The 20,719-nt window shown below is 43.7% G+C and overlaps 1 protein-coding gene across 1 annotated transcript in view; it reads right to left on the reverse strand.

The window, feature by feature from the left end:
* Nucleotides 1-11,092: 11,092 nt before the first annotated feature.
* The window catches only part of VPS26B (VPS26 retromer complex component B), a 106,660-nt gene continuing 97,033 nt past the window's right edge, over nt 11,093-20,719 (reverse strand). The window contains exon 6 of the mRNA XM_069224451.1: nt 11,093-12,698. Coding sequence (XP_069080552.1) covers nt 12,552-12,698 — 147 coding nt within the window. The 3' untranslated portion in view covers nt 11,093-12,551. The remainder of the gene's footprint in view (nt 12,699-20,719) is intronic.

The raw sequence follows: 20,719 nt of genomic DNA on the forward strand, positions 1-20,719 counted from the left end.
GCAAGCAGGGTTTAGGCCAGCAGTCAGTACCATAGATCAAGTTCTAAGATTTTTAACAATCAAATGGAAGACCGTGGAAGTAGGAGGGGGTAACCTGTTTGTGGTCTTCATTGATCTTAGAGCCGCATTCGATCTGGTCCCCAGGAACCAGCTATGGCTGACATTAGCCGATATGGGCATCCCCAATGGTCTTCTGAAACTTATGGTCCAACTACACGAGAATACCTATGCACAAATTAGGAGTGGTAAGGACGGCGTTTTAATTGATCCAGTCGTCATTGAAAGAGGAGTTAGACAGGGTTGTGTCTTAGCCCCTACCCTTTCCCTCCTATACATAAATAATTGCATTAATCACCTAGCAAACTGCACTAACGATTCCCCTAAGTTGGCCGGGAATAAAGTGCTGTGCCTGCTCTATGCGGATTACACTATCCTGTTGGCCAAAACATCTACGGGAATCCAAAATCTGGTTAATCAGTTCTGTGTATTTTATAGAGACTATGGGCTGGACATTAATGCCAAGAAAACAAAACTTATGGTATATAGCACCTCGAATAAGAAGATAAAAGCAAATATAGCAATGGATTCAGTCTTTTTGGAGAGGGTAACGGAGTACGATTATCTGGGTATTAGATTATCGGATAAGGGTACTTGGGATGCAGCCATAAGAAAAGGGGCACTTATTATCAGCCAAAGAGGTGGAGTGTTAGAACGAAAGGCTAATACCACAGCAAGCCCCCCCCAGTCCCTATTTCTGAAATTTATAAAGTCCAAATCCGTGCCGCAGCCCTGTATGGAGTGGAACTCTGGGGTTCATACAGACAATTGGATATTCTCCAAACTAAAGAAAACAACTTTTTCAGACACATTTCTAGACTAGGGAAGGGCACACCTATGATCCCCCTAAGATTAGACCTGGGTATAAATAGCATCAAAGATACAGCAAGTCTAAGGCCACTTTTATATTGGGTTCGATTATGGAAAACCGAAGAACTTGAGCCTTTCAGGACAGCAATTAAAGATCTTATACCACCTTCACAGGGATGGGAAAAAGTTCGTTGGTTGAGGGAGATGAAATCTGCCTGGGTTAAGCTGGGCTTCCCCCATTATTGGGAGAATCCTGAGATGATCCCTGCTAACGCTAGACTGTTGATCAAAAAGCGACATTGGGGGAAAATTCATGATGAGTTTTTTCACCGCAATGGGCTAGGTCGGCTGACAACAGAGTTTCTGCGGGTCAAACACGAACCCCGGCCCGAATTTTTTTGGATCTCCCTATACCAGCACGTGTCAGAGCTTTATTCTTTCAGTTCAGATATGGAACACTGGCAACCAACAGCTATACGGCCCGTTGGTCGACCAATAGTCCCATGTCTGATAAATGCATAAACTGCCATCTATGTAAGGAAACTCCTGAGCATGTTTTATTCTTCTGCCCCTTGTATAAACGCCCTGGAGGAAAGTGGATTATCCCTTTGTGCAAGGTACTGCTACTGCATGATCGAACCGCCGCTTATAGGCTATGCAAATATGATACTTCCACGTTGATAGTAGGGTCTGTCTCCAAATATCTGTCAGCAGCATGGTCAATTCGTAGCAGGACTTTTCCAGATCTTAATCTAATTACTGAGGAGAGGACCAGCAGTTAGTGGTCGAGGATTTTAGACGATTAGGGAACCTAAACCTGATTATTTGTGTCGGTTCACCTATGACATTAGATTCTATCTGTGTTTGTGTTTTTTACTGTTTTTTTTTTTTACATACCTGATTTTTAATAGCGTAGCGTATAGCTCCTTGTAAATGGAAAGGTTTTTTTTTTTCTTCGTTTTTTTAAATATTTTATTCAAGAACTGAGGTTAATTTTATGGTACCCTTTTAAATGCCTGGTTTTTTAATCTTTTATAAGTATGAAATATTTTATGGAGTACTACGAACCACTGGCTATGTACAATTTGCTTTAGAACAGTTTTTATAGGTAATATTAGAAAAGATACAGTATACTATCTGTTTCTTTGTTAAATTGCCTTGGTAGACAGTAACTAATAAGCTAGGAGCCATCAACTAAGGAGTATAATTTAACATTTGGTTTGTTGGACAAGGAGTGTATCATCTGTATTTCTGTTTTTCTCTGTATGTATGGTTTGTTTCTATGCTTTTTAATGGTATAACTTTAGACCGAATAATAATAATACAGATACGTACAAAAAGAAAAAACTAACCAGTTACACTTTACTGAGCTAAGACTAACTTGCATCCCCACCACACACTGCTTGTGAATCACTTATTACATCACTCATGACATGCTAATCAAGGTCACTGATGGCACCACTGGTTACAATACTGATGACTACCAGTGAAGTTTTAAGAGAGAACGGTTTTCCATTAATGCAAGGTACAGTCAGAGTGCAACAAGTGTGAGCTTCAGTCATATATTTCAAATAGGTTGTGCCTTAACTGAAAGGCCTATTACTTTTTATAATATGTGACCAAAAACTAAAGCTTCTCCTTACACTACATTATTCGCTTGTTGATGTCCGTGTGCATGCTGATAAGAGTTGTCATGTGAAGCTACAGTCAATTTCTATAGAAACTGGAGATTTTTAAAGTGACAGTATTTATTTCCAAAAGATCAGTGAAAATTCTGAGGCCTACATTGTTGTGTAGTCTAAGGGCAACTCATGGACTTTTTAAATTGTAGAAAGATTGTAAGTTTTGTTAAAATGTACACTATTCTGCTCATTTCAGGAATATGCATATTCAAGTTTTGCACATCATGGAGGGATGCCAAAAGGGCCTGTCAGAGCAAGCCTTACAACTGGCTAAAGTTTAATAGTAAAGCTGTTGACATTAATTCTATGTCATATGAGGTACTTAACACACTTCTCATTAATATAAATAATAACCAAACACTATTTTCTTAACAGTATTCAATGTTTAATAAGTTGCAACATTGTTTTCTGAACAGTATTCAAGATTTAATAAGTTGCTCCTGTGATTAATGTCTACAGAGTCATTACATTTCTTAAGCACCTCAATACCAGTAAAATAAATATCTACTTAAAGTGGGTGATTTCACTGATGTGCTTTATGTTCTGCTGGTTCCAAAGGATTACACAGATTAGTACTACAAATATTACGGAAAACTGGGTCTATGTATACCTTACTGAATACTTTCAGTATGAAAAGCTTACAGAAAACTGTCATATCTGTTGGGTGATGTCATCAATGACTGCATACATGTGAAAATGTAACAATCCATGAGTAATGTAATTTCTAAGGTCATAAGCAGTGCATGGTGGGAGTGGAAATTATAGTTGGTTCAGTAAAGCGGAAGTTGTGAATGTCAATGCTCTTTTGTTTTTTCAGCATTAGGTCTTGTAATAATATAAAAACTAACTATATCATCACTTTAACCTGAGATTTTTTTCAGGGAATGTCATTTTTTTTGTATCATATTCACTCAAGTCCCTCACCAACTTTGGCTTGGGGTTGGCCACAAGTCTGGGTTTGCGGCCAAGCCCTCACGTACACTGCTTTTGGCTGTGTGCAGCATGCGCTTAATCCCCCTGTGGGCTATTACAATCTAATGGAGTGACCCGGGTAGCAATTAGTACTTCCAACAAAGGTCTTGTTGGTGACAGGAACAATTCTAGGAAAGTCAATATTTCTTTAGGCAAACGAAGCATATAACTCAACATTTAACATGAAAAAGAAAGAAAAAAAACATTTCACCAGGAAATAAGTTACCGCACATAGCAGGTATTATGGCAATGGCAAATGTAGGTAGATGATTTCGGGTACATGTCAATGAAGGCTGCTTCAATATGTGCTGAGTTGTGACATACGTGCTTGTGCAAAGTGGCAAGTAAAGTGACTGAAAAGGAATAGATGACTTACCCTGTATGCATCTATTGATGGCACATAGTGAGTAGAGGTACATGCTTTGCACATTCTTGCCATCTAGAGTTGTGTCCGGATGTGTACAAGTTGTTTTTCTTTGAAGAAGTCTTTCGAGTCACAAGGTCGAGTGACTCCTCATCTTTGTGATAGTGAGCATGGGCATCGACTCCATTGTTAAGATTGTTTTTCTGTAAGAGGGTGAGAATGGAGTGTACAAGTGTAAGTACTGAGATGTTCATGTTAATATAAAGTTTTTTTTTAAACGGCAACTACCACAGGTGTTCGGGGATAAGGGTGGGCACATGTAAATCTACAGGACTACATGCCACGAAAAGATGCTTACAGGATAACATACTATATTTCAGGCATGTGTGGCTGTAGATACACACGCGTTGCATAGACTGTAAAACAATGCCCCTCAGAAGCGGTGGCTAACCTGTGGGTGTTGCAGTGGTTTGAAAAAGTGTACATAGCACTGCCTGACCTACATTAGCATGTTGGTGTGCTAAAATATCCACACAAAGTTTTTTGCAGATGTGTGGTGTTGACCATGTAGCTGCCTTACATATATCAGCTATTAGAATGTTTCTTAGGAAAGCCATAGATGTTCCTTTCTTCCTAGTAGTTTGTGCTCTAGGAGGTGTAATGAAAAGTTTTTGTGGCTTTAACATAGCATGTTTGAATACACTTAACTATCCATCTGGTTATGCCTGATTTGGATATAGGGTTACCTTTATGGGGAGGTGAAAAAGCAATGAATAGTTGCTTAGTTCTTCTGAGAGTTTTAGTTCTATCAATGTAGAACAGAAAGGCCCTTTTAACATCTCATTTGTGGAGAACTCTCTGCAAATAAATCTAATTGTGGGGGGGAAATGGCAACTCGATTGAGTGTGGTGAAAATGGGAGACAGCTTTATGGAGAAATTTAAGGTTTGTGCAGTCTCTGTTTAGCTGGAAGAAAGGTTCTTCCAAAGTTAAAGCCTGGAGCTCTCTAACACACTTAAGTAAGGTGATAGTGGCTAAAAATGCCACTTACCAAGAAAGGAACTGAAGAGGGCATGTATGCAGTGGTTCAAATGGAGGACCCATTAGGAATATAAGACAACATTAAGATTCCATGGAGGTGCAGGTGGAACACTTGGTGGAGCCCTTCCATCGAGGCTTTAATGACTGGTATTCGGAATAAAGAGACATGCTGCCTATTCTGAAAAATGGCAGCAACTGAAGCAAGATGTAATCTTATATACGTGAATGCTAATCTTGGTGCTGGATTTCTCCCTGGTTCTGAGAGAATTTCCGGCCTGCTGGGGAGGTTCCTTTAGGGAACTACAGAGAGGTCTAGAAGTGTTCTGAAAAAAGGTTGTTGAGCCTAGCTGGGAGCTACTAGGATCATTGTGAGAGATGCTTTCCCAAGATTCTGAACCAGAAATGGAAAAAGAGGAAGAGGAGGAAAGGTGTAGCCAAATATCCCTGGCCAACTCATCCTTAGTGCATTGCCCTTGGAAAGTGGGTTGTGGGAACCTGGAGGTAAGGTTTGGGCATTTTGTGTGGTTGCAAAAAGGTGTATCTGAGGACCCCCCCCACAATCTGCAGAATTATGGGGAGGATGTGGGTGGAGTTCCCACTCCTGAACTTGTTGCTGCATCCTGCTGAGCAGGTCTGCAAAATCGTCTGTGCCCAGGAGATATTCTGCTAACAGATGAATGTTAGTGCCCATCTCCAAATGTTCTTTGATAGATGAGATAATTGTGGAGACTGTGTCCCCACCCCAACCCCTCCTGCTGGGGAGCTTCTTGTGGGTGAACTACAAAGAGGTCTAGAAGTGCTATCAAGCAAGGTTGCTGAGCCCAGCTGGGAGCTACTAGGATCACTGTGAGAGAAGTTTGCCTGAGCTTCTGAACCAGAAATAGAAAGCAAGGGGGAGGAGGGAAAGCATAGGTAAATATCCCTGACCAACCCATCCATAGTGTGTTGCCCTTGGATAGTGGGTGTGAGAATCTGGAGGAAAGGTTTGGGCATTTTGCGTGGTTGCAAAAAGGCCTATCTGAGGGAACCCCCATCTGAAGAATTGTGGGAGGAGGACTTGTGTAGTGGGTGTGAGAACCTGGAGGAAAGGTTTGGGCATTTTGCGTGGTTGCAAAAAGGCCTATCTGAGGGAACCCCCATCTGAAGAATTGTGGGAGGAGGACTTGTGTGAGGAGTTCCCACTCATGGTCTTGTTGCTGCATCCTGCTGAGCAGGTCTGCAAAATCATCCGTACCCTGCGAACAGGTGAATGTTAGTACCCATCTCCAAATGGTCTGTGATAGACAGGATAATTGTGGAGACTGTGGCACCCCCGCTTCTGTCAGTAGTACATGGCTGTCATGTTGTCCTTCCAGACTAGGACAACCTGGGGAAAGAGTTGAGGTAGGAATGCTTTCAAGGCTAGGTGAACAGCTTGAAGCTCTAGGTAGCTGATATGGAGAGCTAGGTGTCTGTTGTCCCATATACCCTGTATTGTGAGATCCTTCAGATGTGCACCCCATCCCATGAGTGGCGCGTCTGTCATGACAGGTAGTTTGGGAACAGGGTTGAGAAAAAGCTGCCCCTTTCAATAGATTGTTGTTATTCCACCATTGCCGAGAGTGATGAGTTTGGTGGTTTATCATCACTAGATCCTCAAAGAGACCCTGTCACTGAGACTACTGTTGAGCTAAACACTCTTGTAACAGGTGCATGTATAAACAGGCATGGGGTACTATGGCAATGCAAGAGGCAATCGTCCCTAAAAGGCGCATGACTGTCCTCATTGTGAGTTGTTGATGTGCCTGAATTTAAGGTAATAGTGTCTGAAAATTCTGTACCCTTGCAGAATTGGGATAGGCTAATCCTGTTTGTGTGTTTATAATAGCCCGTGGATATGGCTGAACCAGCAGAGGATGTAGGAGAGACTTGGGAACAATGATGGTGAATCCCAAACAGTGTAGTAGATCTAATGTCATCTAAGTGTGTTGTAGACACTATTGGTGGGTGTCGGCTTTGGTGAGCCAATTCTCCAGATATGGCAACACCTGGACTTTTTGTCTGCGTAGATGGGCTGCTGCTACCGCTAGAAACTTGGTGAATACTTGAGGTGCAGTAGGCACCCTGAAAGGAAGGACCTTGAACTGATAATGTTTGCGGGCCACCACAAATCTGAGATATTTGTGATGACCTGGGTGTATGGGTATGTGAAAGTAGGCATCCTTGAGGTCTAATGTAGACAAAATCACTCTGTTGAAGAAGTGGAATCACATCTTGCAAGGTGATCATGTGAAAGTGCTCCGATAGGATGTACTCGTTTAGTGGTGTGAGATCTAAAATTGGTAATAGAGACCCATCTTTTCTGGGGATTAAGAAGTATAGAGAGTATACTCCTGAGCCCTGGTGTTAAAGAGGGATGGGTTATATAGCTCCTTTGAGAAGAAGAGTTTGAAATTCTTGTTTGAGCAATGTTTGATGTTCCAGTGCTAGCATGTGAGTGCGAGGTGGAATACTGGGAGTTGTGGCGTCTTTGAGGTCTAATGTAGACAGTCACCCTGTTGAAGAAGTGGAATCACATCCTGCAAGATGAGCATGTAAAAATGCTCCGATAGGTTGTACTCGTTTAGGGTCTGAGATCTAAAATTGGTTGTAGAGACCCATCTTTCTATAGCTCCTTTGGGAAAAAGAGTTTGAACTTCCTGTGATAGCCTGCGAGTGCGAGGTAGAATATTGGGAGGTGTGGTAGTGAGCGCCGAACAACTGCCATGTTGGATAATGGCTAACACCCACTGGTCTGATGTAATTTGTTGCTATGTGGGTAGAAAATCTTGTATTCTTCCCCTGACAGGTGTTATGTGATCAGGGAAGTCATTGTTTAGTGGTGGGTATTGCTCCACGTGGGGAGGCACCCTTACTTCTTCCTTTACTATTGTTGTCTCTGTAGGAGGCACAATAGGTGCCCTTCAAGAATGTACTTTGGGCTTGCTATTTTTGATAGGAAGTAGAGGCATCTGAGGATGTGGTTTTGAGCTCCCACAATAAGTGGAATGACTAAAGGTGTCATGAGGAGCAGGTGACTGAAGGGCCCCCATTCCTTTTGCCGTCTCTGTGTTTTTTAAAAAATATTTGTTTATTTTCTCTAGACTAGGGTCGACTTGAGGCCTAACGAGCTGCTCCTTATCAAAGGGCATATTCAGGACACTCTGTTGTACCTCTGGTTTAAAACCAGAAATTCTAATCCAGGAATGCTGTCTAAGCAATATGCTGGTGTTAATCCCTCTGGCTGTGGTGACCACAGCATCTAGTGCACATCGTAAATAGGTGTTAAGAGATTAATTTTCACTGTGCAACCAGTTCTTGGTCAGGTTTTTGTGCTCATCTAGAGAAGGTCCTTCTCATCCCAGTGGGTGTGGTCATAGCGTGTCAGAAGGCACTGAGAGTTGGCAATGTGCCAATGATTGTCAGCCACAGACTCCACTCTCTTCCCTGTAGCATCAATCCTCTTTATCTCCTTATCAAGAGGTGGGATATCCCCACTTGCCTGCGAGTTGGCACATTTGTGGGCAGTGGTGGTGACAAGAGAATCTGGTGGCAACTGCCCCAATGTAAACAGGGTCTTAGGGCAAAGGTTTGTACTTCTGGTCAACCCTGGGTGTTATGACCCTAGCCCTGATGGGATCTTTGAATCTATCTGCCTTGTGTAGTAACATGCCATTCAACATCTGGAGATATTGTGTAGCCCTGTGTGTGTGTTTGAAAGTGTGTTGAAGAGGAAGTTTTCCTCTAAAGGTTCTTTATGCAATTCCATGTTGTGGAATGTGGCAGCTCTGTCTATAACCTCCTTGTAAGAGGTGAAATCATCAGGAGGAGAAGGGCATGTCGGGTAGATATCTGGATCTGTAGCTGCAGAGGATCAGCATTATATGTCTCCAAGGGGTCATATGGTGGCCCATCAAACCCAGAAGTGTCTGATTGAAGAGACCCTTGTGGCAATATGTCCAGTGGACCTTCTCCATATGGTGGTGGTGAAGGTGAGGCTCTTTGTAGGGGGACGTGGTGGTAGAGGTGGTGAGGTAGATGGAAGGGGCAAAGGGCTGGTAGTCTTGTCCATTCTTCGTCTGCTTGGGAGGAACTTGCATGTCCAAAGCCTCTTGAAAAGTCAACCTCCTTTTAGATGGTGGAGGAGGAGGCATCAGAGCGGCAGCCTTTGCAAAGAAGCGTCTAGTTAGAGGCTGGATGTAAATCTGTTTTTACCTCATGTCCAGGTGTTTCTGCAGTCTGTGCAGAATTGGCTCCACTGATGTTTCAGAGCCAGACTTGGAGGTTGACTTTGAAGATTTCGGCTCTGACAATTTTGCCTACAGTACTGAAGCTCCGCCCGGTGTCAAGGTGGTGGACGTCAACGGCAATGGTCAGCTCAGCATCAGTGACTGAGTAGGGGGCCAGTTGATGGTCCAGGGCCAAAGAACTCGATGCCAAAGGCTTTGACTTCAATGGAAGTTTTGCTGCTGAGCCAGAGGGTAGGTCATCCACACCACCATCCACACCATCTGCTTGGTGCAGACCATGGCAGAAAGGCAGTGGCGTAATGAGGGCCTCGGAGTGTGGATCCAGAGGAGACTAATGTCTGGGCAATGTATAGGGTGAGGGAGAGCCGGCACCACATCCTCCACTTCCACGTCCACTTCAAGGTCAGAGTCAGAACTGCCCTCAACAGAAAATGCCTCTTCATCTGCAGTGGACGGTTGAGAATGACTTTCTTCCTCTTCGGTGTGTTCTTCACCATTTCATGCAACTTAAGGTTGCCACCCCGACACCCACAACAACATCCTGAAGCATACACTCTCATGGTTTTTTGTAACCACAAAACATTGGGTCAAATCGTTGACACTCTTTATCTGTCTGGACTACAGCTTTAATCCCCCCCCCCATTGGACTCATCAAAAATCTTTCTAGTTGCCCTTTGAGAGTTGGATATACTGAACCCGGTTAGGCAGCTTGAGCACTGCTAATTTTGTCCCTTTTGTATTGTATTTTCTATTTCCAGTCACTGTACTTGTCACTTTGCTTGTGCACTTAAGTCATAACGCTGCACATGTTGAAGGCCCTTTCTTTGATATGAATACATGATTTCATGTACATTTCCCATAATACATGCTATGTGCAGTACCTTCTTTCCTGGCAATGTGTTTTCCTTCTTTTTTATAATATATTTTAATTGGTTTGCCTATAGAAATATTGGCTTTCCTAGAATTGTTTCTGCACCGACAGGATCTCTGTTGGAAGTACTAACCCCCTATGTGCAGCAAACCGCTCCTGGACCGCACCTTTTTTTGTTTATTTTTTTAATTTATTTATTTTGTTGTTGTACGGCAGGTTTCCCAAGAGACCACGCTAGCTTCACTTGTTAATGGCTGCATGGTCTTGCGGTACCACAGGTTCCCTGGTAATTATCGCTTTCTTATTTTTGCCTGCAGTGAGAGGGTCCCTCTGAGTGCCAGCCCCTCTCCTTCCTCCACCCCCCCACCTTTCCGGGCCAGTGGGGTCGGGTACACTAGTACTTTGTTAATAAGTTAGGACATGAGGACAGAGTTCTTGAGCCCTGAAATGGTGCCACAACATTCCTCTCCACGCAGCAGGATTTGTATCATCCCAATTTCTTAACAACACCTGTACAGATTCACATCAAATCACAAAAGGCATGATTTCTTAGTAAAGATCTATCATTCTGCCAAATGTGGATGATTTTTTTGGGAAAGTTTTGTTTTAGTCAAAGGCGCCAATGTTATTAGAAATACAGAAAACACTCTTTCTATGTAAACAGTGACCTACTCTCTAGCTACACAGTGATGATTGCCACTGTGTAATAAATAGATATGATATATATATATTTTCATTCATGGAGTTATAATCCTATATTTAAACCCAATTACAGCTCAAAAATTGGAAAAGGTTATCAATAAGGTGCCCCTTACTAAACCTGCAATCAAGAGACTGAAGTGCTCACACCCAGTCATCTTTGGGCTTGTTGGTGTCAGTGGTCACCTGCTTTTACTAAAAAGTGCAAACCATAAAGCACTTCACTACATGAAGCATGTGAACTGCTGGGCATTCAGTGTGGAAATACTTGAACTCAAACTTACCCTTACCATGGAATAGAGATAACTGAATCAATCGGAGCAAAAGAATCCCAGGAGTGGGCCACTTTAATCTGACACAGTTAAAAAAACGCACATAAAATACAGTAATTAAAGAGACAAGCTTAGACATGGAAAATCTGTGGTGGCACTAATTAGAGAATGCAGAGATCACGTTAGCAAGAACACTTCCCGTCTCTGGGAACCGGAATGGATCCTTTCTATTGGAATGCAGTTCATGAATGTAGGTCTTCTCAGTGATAAGAAGTGGACATTTTAAGCGCTGGCAAAAAAAACAGAAAGGTTGGAGGAGGGGATTTCTTTCACCATGTTATGCAAATTTCTTCAGGGAAGTGACGATCCAGCAACGACCTTTCTTCATGACGTGAATCGGAGTATATAGATTTCAACTATTACTGCTTCCTCTCTATGAGGCTATTTCAATAGCAATAGTAGAAGAGCAGCAACGAAAAAGTTCTGAGTCTTAAGGAAAGAACCCTCTTGTTGAAATTAGTAGACACAGGTTAAGAGCAGTGCCGACCATGGCACATACAAATACTGACAAAATAGTATACACAAAAGCAACTAATAAAAGCAACATGGTTAGTACATTTCCATTAATCTTCCACAGCAGCAGCGGTTAAGGCTTTGTATACAAACAGTGCACCCTCAGGCTACTCATTTTCTCCTGTCCTTACCACATACCCTTAGTTAGCAATAGGTCAGCCGGCTCATCCCCCCCGCTACCAAATTCTACAGGCACACCCACAGAACGACAGCAAATCCTTTCATGTGTTTGAACAAAGTTATAGTGGGACTGCGTATCCAGCTTTGACCAACCCATACTTGCAGGCAATCTTACTTGAGCTTATTGGGTGTTTTGCAAAGGAGAGGTGCAGATCCCCGTCAGAAAGTAGGAGGAAAGGAACATTCAAATCTTTTACACTGGAATAAACTGAGTGAAAGATCTCGGCCAAGCCTATTAGATCAGGCTGACAATGCAGCAAGATAAAACAGTCCAGCACAGACACCCTTCCCAACTCTGTGCTACTTCAGATCACAAAGCACAGTTATTTAAAGCACAAAAAAGACTGAACATTAGAAATGTCCTATTCAGAAGCTCAGACAACACCCCCCCCCACCACCCCCATGCAAAACAATAAGACAGTTTGAGGCTGCCTCACAAAAAGAAAGGCTAACTGAAGAACAGCAGTTTCCCTTTCAAATAAATGGTGAACTGACGTATATTTCTTATTTAAAATCTTTCCTTTCACTCACTGAAGGAAAGAACCACCAGATAAAAGCTTGAATCAGGTTAAATTAAACTGTGTCAAACGGTCTCTCCCAATGATTTACTTCCTTCGATCTTTCTATAGCATAATTAAGTCAATATGGCCTCTGTATCTCTTGCCCCTCCCTACCCCCCTCCTCCCACCCCGCACAAAAGGGTCTTGAGTTTGTAGAGTTGATGTTGCTGGTTAAGGTGCTCAGCAGTCCAGGTTATGCACATTCACTCTTTCCCGTCATCATCCTTTGAGGCAGATGGCTGGGGCCTGTTCTCCTGGTGGGATGTCCCCTCGAACCGCTGCGAGGCAATTGCAGCCTGGTGAGACATGCTCTTCCGCACAATGTCTCCTTTCCGCCACAGGACTATCTCCTGCAAAGAGTAAGAAGACTTATCAATATATTCTAAACTTTGTCATGAACACAACACCTGTACTCGATTAGCAGCAAAATCATGTGCCAGGCTCTTATTACAAATATAGCTTTACAACGGAACAGAAAGGAACTACTATCCTTGCCACATCATTGACTGTAAAAGAAACAAACAGTCAACAGCATTGGTGTTACCAGGAAATCATGCTAATATCTCGGGACAGTTCTGGCAAACATCCTTTAAATTTTTTTTTTAACTGTATTGCATTGTTTTAAAAATAAATGGCACGACTGGCCAAAAGGAGGCTCGCAGCAACAATACCACGATCCCCATCAAACCAAAAGACACTGGTATTTGAATTATTTAGTATTTAGAAAGCTCAACACATAGCCTCAGGCTTACCTAGGAGCACTGTAGAGTTATGAATATAAATTCAAAGTTTTGGATAGCAAACGTCCAACTAAATGCCGAGTTGCTGCACAGTAACCCACCTGCTCAATATACCGTGATAAATATGATAAGGAGAAACATAAAATTTGTATTACAAAAGACAAAAATAACAAGTGTCTCGGCTGCTTTTTAGTGCAACTCGGACTCAAGTATCCAATGTTACCATCTTTCTGCCTGGTCTATCTTTTCTTTGTATGCCTCTTCTCCAGCATACATGTGCGAGGCATAAACAAAAAAGCAAAAGTGACGAGGTCTGGTCTACTCCTCCCTACTCACCGATTTATCATTGCTGTTTATAATGCTTACTCTTACAAAGCACATTGTTTTAAGTGGCATAGCATATTACGCATCTTTCCACCACATTTCATTGATCTACACATTCAATTGCCACACGAAAGCACCTTTAAAATCACAACTTGCACCACTTTGAGATCCCTCTTTGGGGTTTATACGGAACTAGGCTCTAAATTCCAGATGAACTCACGTCAAGAATTTTTGAAGGAGGTCAGGGTGGAGGTTCACCTGTCTCATAGAAGGGCCTGGCCTCTAATGGCTCTGGCACAGCTTCATTCTCCAGGGCTGCAATCAGCAGCTGAGGGTTCATGAACTGCCAACATCAGTGGAATGTAAGCAGTGTGGTTCCACTGATCTGGTATGCAGAGGAACACTAGACTGAGAATATTAAAGAAAACACAACTTCCACAGCAACGTTTGATGTCCCAAAATGGTGCTGGCATCAATTATGACCCAAGGAGGTGCAGAGTTGAGCAAATCATAGTAACCAACTAACCAAGGTGAAAGGGTATTGATTGACCTATCACTAGGAGCAGTGAATGGCTGTCTACGTTCATATTATGACGGGACATTTGACCTGCCGATTAAAATGGGTACCAAGCAATGTTTTGACATAATGCTAGACCCCGGTCTGCCCCCAGGATAACTCAAGGGGATGCTGGTTTGCTCCACGAGAGAGGTAATTTGGGAAAAACACTACCATACGTAAGAAAGAAGGAAATGAGAATTAATTTTTTGCCTCAAGATTTTCGCCTCACCATGAGAAGGGTTTGTTGAATTTCATGCAAATCTAGAGGCTTTCAGAAGTAGCCCTTATGTTCCCCTACAGATCCTAACTCCCAAAATAAAATATCCTATTCCCTTTAAGTGTGGAAAGCATTTGTTGAATATTTTCAGCTATTTTAGTGCGATGGTCAATATTATCTTCTGTTTAAACAAAAATATAATTGACAGTTACACATTTTTAATTGGACAACAGAAGTTTTCCACTGCTCTTAGCTATGTCTGTGTTACCCAAATAACCATATTCAGGACCTACTGACTTTACCTCACCCTTTGGCAGAGCGAGTCAACCAAATTAGGCACACATTTTCTATCAATTTGACAAAGGTAGATTTAGCTATTTGTTTTCCCCAGTGCTTTAAACAAAGAATGTTTGCATAAGTAAAGTTTGGCAGCGGGAGGGTGAATGAATGGAGTATACAAGCAGCTATTTCGTTTGTTTGTTCATTACATTAAAAAACACAACCATAAAAAGATTTCTAAAAAAAATTAAAGATTCTCAATTCAAGAAAAGGAATTTCCTGATTTGACCTTTCCAAGATACATTTCACAATGCAGGATTCAACAGAGAACTCAGGTTTTCAGAGCATTCATAAATTTACTTGCCTTGTCGTTTTGGTCCTAATGTATTAATTGAGCAAGACCTGATTTGAAACAGCTCCATGTCACACTGACTACTATCAGGTGTCCAAGTCACCTTTCAGGCCTAACAAAAAGTACGGTAATTTCAATATACTGTACGACCCAGGTTGAAATCAGCCAGAACTCCCAAATCCCAAAACCTACTGGAGTTACTGTAAGCCAGAGGGTTGTTTCAATAACACAAGTTTCCTTCAATTTACTTTTTTAATATAACTTAAAGTTATTGGTTTTAATAAAACCTTAACAATAAATACAGTGCAAGCACAATATTGAAATCTATTCGAAAAAGAATCACAAGTCCCATTGTATTATTCACTCACTAAATTGTAATGATCGAACAGTTTCTTCTAGCTTTGTAAATGGTCTCTTCCAGATTCGCACACCAGTCCATTATTCTCCACTATTCAGCAGTGCAGTGGGGGACCTCCTATGTCCATTTGCAATCACTGTACCAATTCAAACCAAGGTGTATTCCACTCTACAGCCCTCAATGTCTTCTGGACTACCCAATACGGCAACACAGGGCAAATGTCAACTGTTTCCCTACTGTCTTGGCGTGGGTGGTAAATATTTCAGACGAGTAAACTGTCATGAGTTGGCAACTCGTAATTGTGTGGGGTCAAAATAAAAAGAAAAAAGCAGTCATTGTCTTTACATCCGAATTAAGTGGGTGAGGGAGTCTTAACCAATCGTCAGTTTTTAGAGGTAAGGTATGTAGTATGCAATTATTTTAGCTATATAAGGAACAGCAGCAATAGACCAGCATACTCATTCAAGGCCACTTTGAAATTGTTCCAATCACTCTTATCCAAGGGTTCCACCGAGGAGTCCTACCATTCCTAAAATGCCAAAAAGAGAGCCGAGCCTAAGGATCTGTAGATGCGCAATACCTCTCGCCTCAAAGGGCCCATTGCAACACTGGTTTCTAGCGGACAGTATTCTGTTTGTTCAGTCAAGAAGGGATAGCGACAGGCTAGTGAATGCCAGCGTGCAAAGAAGTTTGAAAATTGGGTTCTAGGGAGTTCACGTTTGGTTTGAAGATTACAGAATGATTTCCTTGGCAGACGTCACCTAAGTTTTAAAATCCCAATAAGGATCCACTGCTCAAATCATTCAAGTCGAGCACTCTGCAAAGCCATTTCCCTAGGCTTTAACATAAGCTTTTGGTACTTTCTGATCTAATGCCAAACTAAGCACCAGGCCGGGATGACCATTTAGGTCAACTCTAGGGAGTAGTCTGGGATAGGATTTGTAAGGAAATGGCTCCCTGTTGCAGTTACCCCTCACTTTGTGCCCGATACTGACTTGACTAAGAAGTGTGCTGGGACCCTGCTAACCAGGCCCCAGCACCAGTGTTCTTTCACCTAAAATGTATCATTGTTTCCACAATTGGCACCCCCCTGGCACACAGATAAGTCCCTTGTAAAAGGTACCAGTGGTACCAAGGGTCCTGTGACCAGAGAAGGTCCCTAAGGGCTGCAGCATATGTTATGCCACCCTAAGGGACCCCTCACCTAACACATGCACACTGCCATTGCAGATTGTGTGTGTTGGTGGGTTGAGAAAGGCAAAGTCAACATGGAACTCCCCTCAGGATGCCATGCACACAAAACACTGCCTGTGGCATAGGTAAGTCATCCCTCCAGCTGGCCTTACAGCCCTAAGGCAGGGTGCACTATACCACAGGTGAGGGCATAGCTGCATGAGCAATATGCCCCTACAGTGTCTAAGTCTATTCTTAGACATTGTAAGTACAGTGTGGCCATATTAAGTATATGGTCGGGGAGTTTGTCAAAAACGAACTCCACAGCTCCATAATGGCTACACTGAATACTGGGAAGTTTGGTGTCAAACTTCTCAGAATAATAAACCCACACTGATGCCAGTGTTGGATTTATTAAAAAATGCACACAGAGGGCATCTTAGAGATGCACCCTGTATTTTACCTAATAGTTCAGGGCAGGACTGACTGGTCTGTGCCAGCTTGCTGCTGAGAGACAAGTTTCTGACCCCATGTGGTGAGGGCCCTTGTGCTCTCTGAGGACAGAAACAAAAGCCTGCTCTGGGTGGAGGTGTTTCACACCTCCCCCTGCAGGAACTATAACACCTAGCAGTGAGCCGCAAAGGCTCAGGCTTCGTGTTACAATGCCCCAGGGCACTCCAGCTAGTGGAGATGCCCGCCCCCCGGACACAGCCCCCACTTTTGGCGGCAAGTCCCGGGGAGATAATGAGTAAAACAAGGAGGAGTCACCCACCAGTCAGGACAGCCCCTAAGGTGTCCTGAGCTGAGGTGACCCCTGCCTTTAGAAATCCTCCATCTTGATTTTGGAGGATTCCCCCAATAGGAATAGGGATGTGGCCCCCTCCCTTCAGGGAGGAGGCACAAAGAGGGTGTAGCCACCCTCAAGGACAGTAGCCATTGGCCTCAGAGGACTAGCCTGCATCTAAAAGGATCAAGAAGCTCCCGAGAACAGCGGCCCTGTTCAACAAACCTGCAACTTTGCAACAAAGAAGCAACTTTTAAAGGCCACACGTTTCCCGCCGGAAGCGTGAGACTTTCCACTCTGCACCCGACGCCCCCGGCTCGACCTGCGGAAAACGAACTCTACAGGGAGGACTCCCCGGCGACTGCGAGCCCATGAGTAGCCTGAATTGACCCCCTGAGCCCCCACAGCAACGGCTGCAGAGGAAATCCAGAGGCTCCCCAAGACCGCGACTGCCTGCTTCAAGGAACCCGACGCCTGGAAACCACACTGCACCCGCAGCCCCCAGGACCTGAAGGAACCGAACTCCAGTGCAGGAGCGACCCCCAGGCGACCCTCTGCCTAACCCAGGTGGTGGCTAACCCGAGGAGCCCCCGTGCCTGCCTGCATCGTTGAAGAGACCCCTGGGTCTCCCCATTGAATCCTATTGAAAACCCGATGCCTGTTTGCACTTGGCACCCGGCCGCCCCGTTGCCGCTGAGGGTGTACTTTCTATGCCTGCTTGTGTTCCCCCCCCCCCCCCCCCCCCCCCCCCGGTGCCCTACAAAACCCCCCTGGTCTGCCCTCTGAAGTCACAGGTACTTACCTGCTGGCAGACTGAAACCGGGGGACCACTATTTCCATTGAATCCTATGTGTTTTGGGCACCTCTTTGACCTCTGCACCTGACCGGCCCTGAGCTGCTGGTGTGGTAACTTTGGGGTTGCCTTGAACCCCCAACAGTGGGCTACTTTGGACCCAACTTTGAACCCTGTAAGTGTTTTACTTACCTAAGATACCTGAGTGAAATTCCTTTCATTTTAAGTATTGTTTGTAAATCTTGAACCTGTGGTTCTTAAAATAATATAAGAAAATATGTTTCTATATAAAAACCTATTGGCCTGGAATTGTCTTTGAGTGTGTGTTCCTCATTTATTGCCTGTGTGTGTACAACAAAATGCTTAACACTAACCTCTGATAAGCCTACTGCTCGACTACACTACCACAAAATAGAGCCTTGGAATTATCGCTTTTTTACACTATCTTACCTCTAAGGGGAACCCTTGGACTCTGTGCACACTATTTCTTACTTTGAAATAGTATATACAGACCCAACTTCCTACAGGATTCTATATAATTAAAGTTGGCAAATTTTCAGATTGCCTACGTGTGACAATTCGGAGGTTTCAGTCCGTCTATGAGTGACATTCTATTGTCAAATGTGTGATACTTCGAGTTACACTTTCTCTAAGTTTTCAGTCACTATATCCATATATCACAAAGCAATTAACATACACCTAATCTAAAACAAGCTTGATGCTAATTAACAGATTCAGATCAATGAGCAAAAACATGCTAATCAGAATTGAATATTTTCAATATCTGAAAGTATCAGACTGTGAACTGAAAAATTGTAGGCGTGTCAAGGTTGTAGTGGTATTTGGAGAGTCTCAATCACTCCTGTCCCCTCATTCATACCATTTTCCTCTACAGTTTATCACTATTAGCCACATACTGGGCTGCAGAGTGTGTACTGTGCTAATTGTAGGTAGGCTGACCTTGGTGCTTGCCAGCAAAGAAGCCTGCTCTTGAACTTAACTTCTGGTCAGGCTGCAGTTCTGTCTCATAAGGCTGCTCGACTGTAACATCAGCTGACTAGCTGTTAGCGGCTGATGGTGTCGCCTGTGGTAGGCAGGCAGGAAGGTTCTGCTCTGTGTGTCTCTCTCAGCCTCAGGTCCATCAACAGGGCAAAGGCTGGCTGGTCAGCCGCTACTGGTGATATGGGACGGCACCGCCAACACATGTGACTGGAGGGCAGGTGGGGAGTTGTTCACAAGCTTTATTAGTAGTCATTCATAAGAGGCAGGCAAGCAAACAAATTAACAAGGAAAGACTAGCTAGAGCCAAGCCAAAGGTTGGGTCAGGCTCTAAGAGGCCATGCTCGAGCTGAGCCTTGAAACTATTCGGCAGATAAATTATGCAGCACGTTAGAATATAATGCAATCTCATCACAATCCAAGAAAGTGTTTTCTTTTTTCACATGCAGAAGAGTTTCACCTTAGTACGTCAGATTATATTTTTGCATTGCGAGCCCTGAAAATGCTCCCTCTGCCGGGAGCTACCTCACTCCGTGGCACTGCAAACTCAGGGGCAAGGCAGCAGCTTCAATCAGCTGAAAGGCGGGGTCATCGATACTGGAGTCCCCTGGGGGCATACACCGGGTGCAAAGGTGTTCTCAAATACTATGGGTCGGGGAGATCTAGTAGGGGGTCACACAGGCAGCCTCGTCAACAGGAGGGGGTCAACCCAGTGAAGGGTCCCCTACTGAAAGTGACAACCTTTCACGAAGGGAGACCAGTGGTAATATGGCGTTTTCGCTAATCAAAGCGGGTCTCGGCTGCCCCTGGTGACGGCCGGTAGTGGCTGATACATGCTTTGCGGAGCACAGTTCTTGGGGGCGCAGAGCACGGCAGGCAGTCCCTGGAGAGACACTGGTGTTACTTCAGTGAATCCTTTTAGAGTGCAGGGCAGAGGTCAGCAGGCAGCAGAGCAGCAGTTCCTGGGAACAGTCAGGTCTGTCAGAGTGGTATTCTTGGCACTCAGCAGTCTTTCCTCCAGCACAGTCTCTTTGGGTCCAGAAGTGTACTAATGAGTGGGTCAGGAGGCCCACTATTCATATAGAAAAGTGCCTTTGATGTGGGGGATGACCAACAGAGAATTCTTGTAAAGTGCGCAGGTCCCCCTTTCAAGTCAGTCTGGGCTCCAGACAGCCAGTCGGAGGTAAACAAACCCCTTCGTGTGGACCCCAGCCCTTACCCCTTTGAGATATCAGTGTGAGATCCTCCCCGTCCCTTTTCCAGGAAAGCCCATCAGTATGCAGATGAATGCATATGTGGCTGAGTATCCTGTGTTGTGGGTATCTGAAAGGATTGCACAAGTTGAACTGTAACCCAACCCAAACCAGAAGTGTATAGGAGAGTGGCTGTAGTCAGTGAGTGCAGAGAAATGTCTACTTCCTAAAAGTGGCATTTCTAAAATGGTAGCACTAAATCCTACCTTACTAGTAAAGGGGATTTATTATTACCATTCCAATGGTACTAAACATGACCCAGTCACTCCTCTCAGATCAGGAATTACAACTTAAAGTCATTATAAGGAATTCCTAATGCTGACCTATGAGAGGGGTAGGCCTCACTGTGATGAAACACCACTTGAGGGGTTTTTCATTAGAAGGATTTGAAAATTGGAAGTTTAGTTTAGTTTTATGAGTTTGTAGAGCGCATAGCTACCCTAGGGCTTCCCAGCGCTAAAAATACACAATGATTCTCGGAAAGACCAAAGAGAACAGATAAACTGCGAAAAAGGATAGTTTTCAGCTTCTTCCTAAAAA

Source organism: Pleurodeles waltl, chromosome 3_1 (genome assembly GCF_031143425.1).
Source record: "Pleurodeles waltl isolate 20211129_DDA chromosome 3_1, aPleWal1.hap1.20221129, whole genome shotgun sequence".
Taxonomy (NCBI): Eukaryota; Metazoa; Chordata; class Amphibia; order Caudata; family Salamandridae; genus Pleurodeles; species Pleurodeles waltl.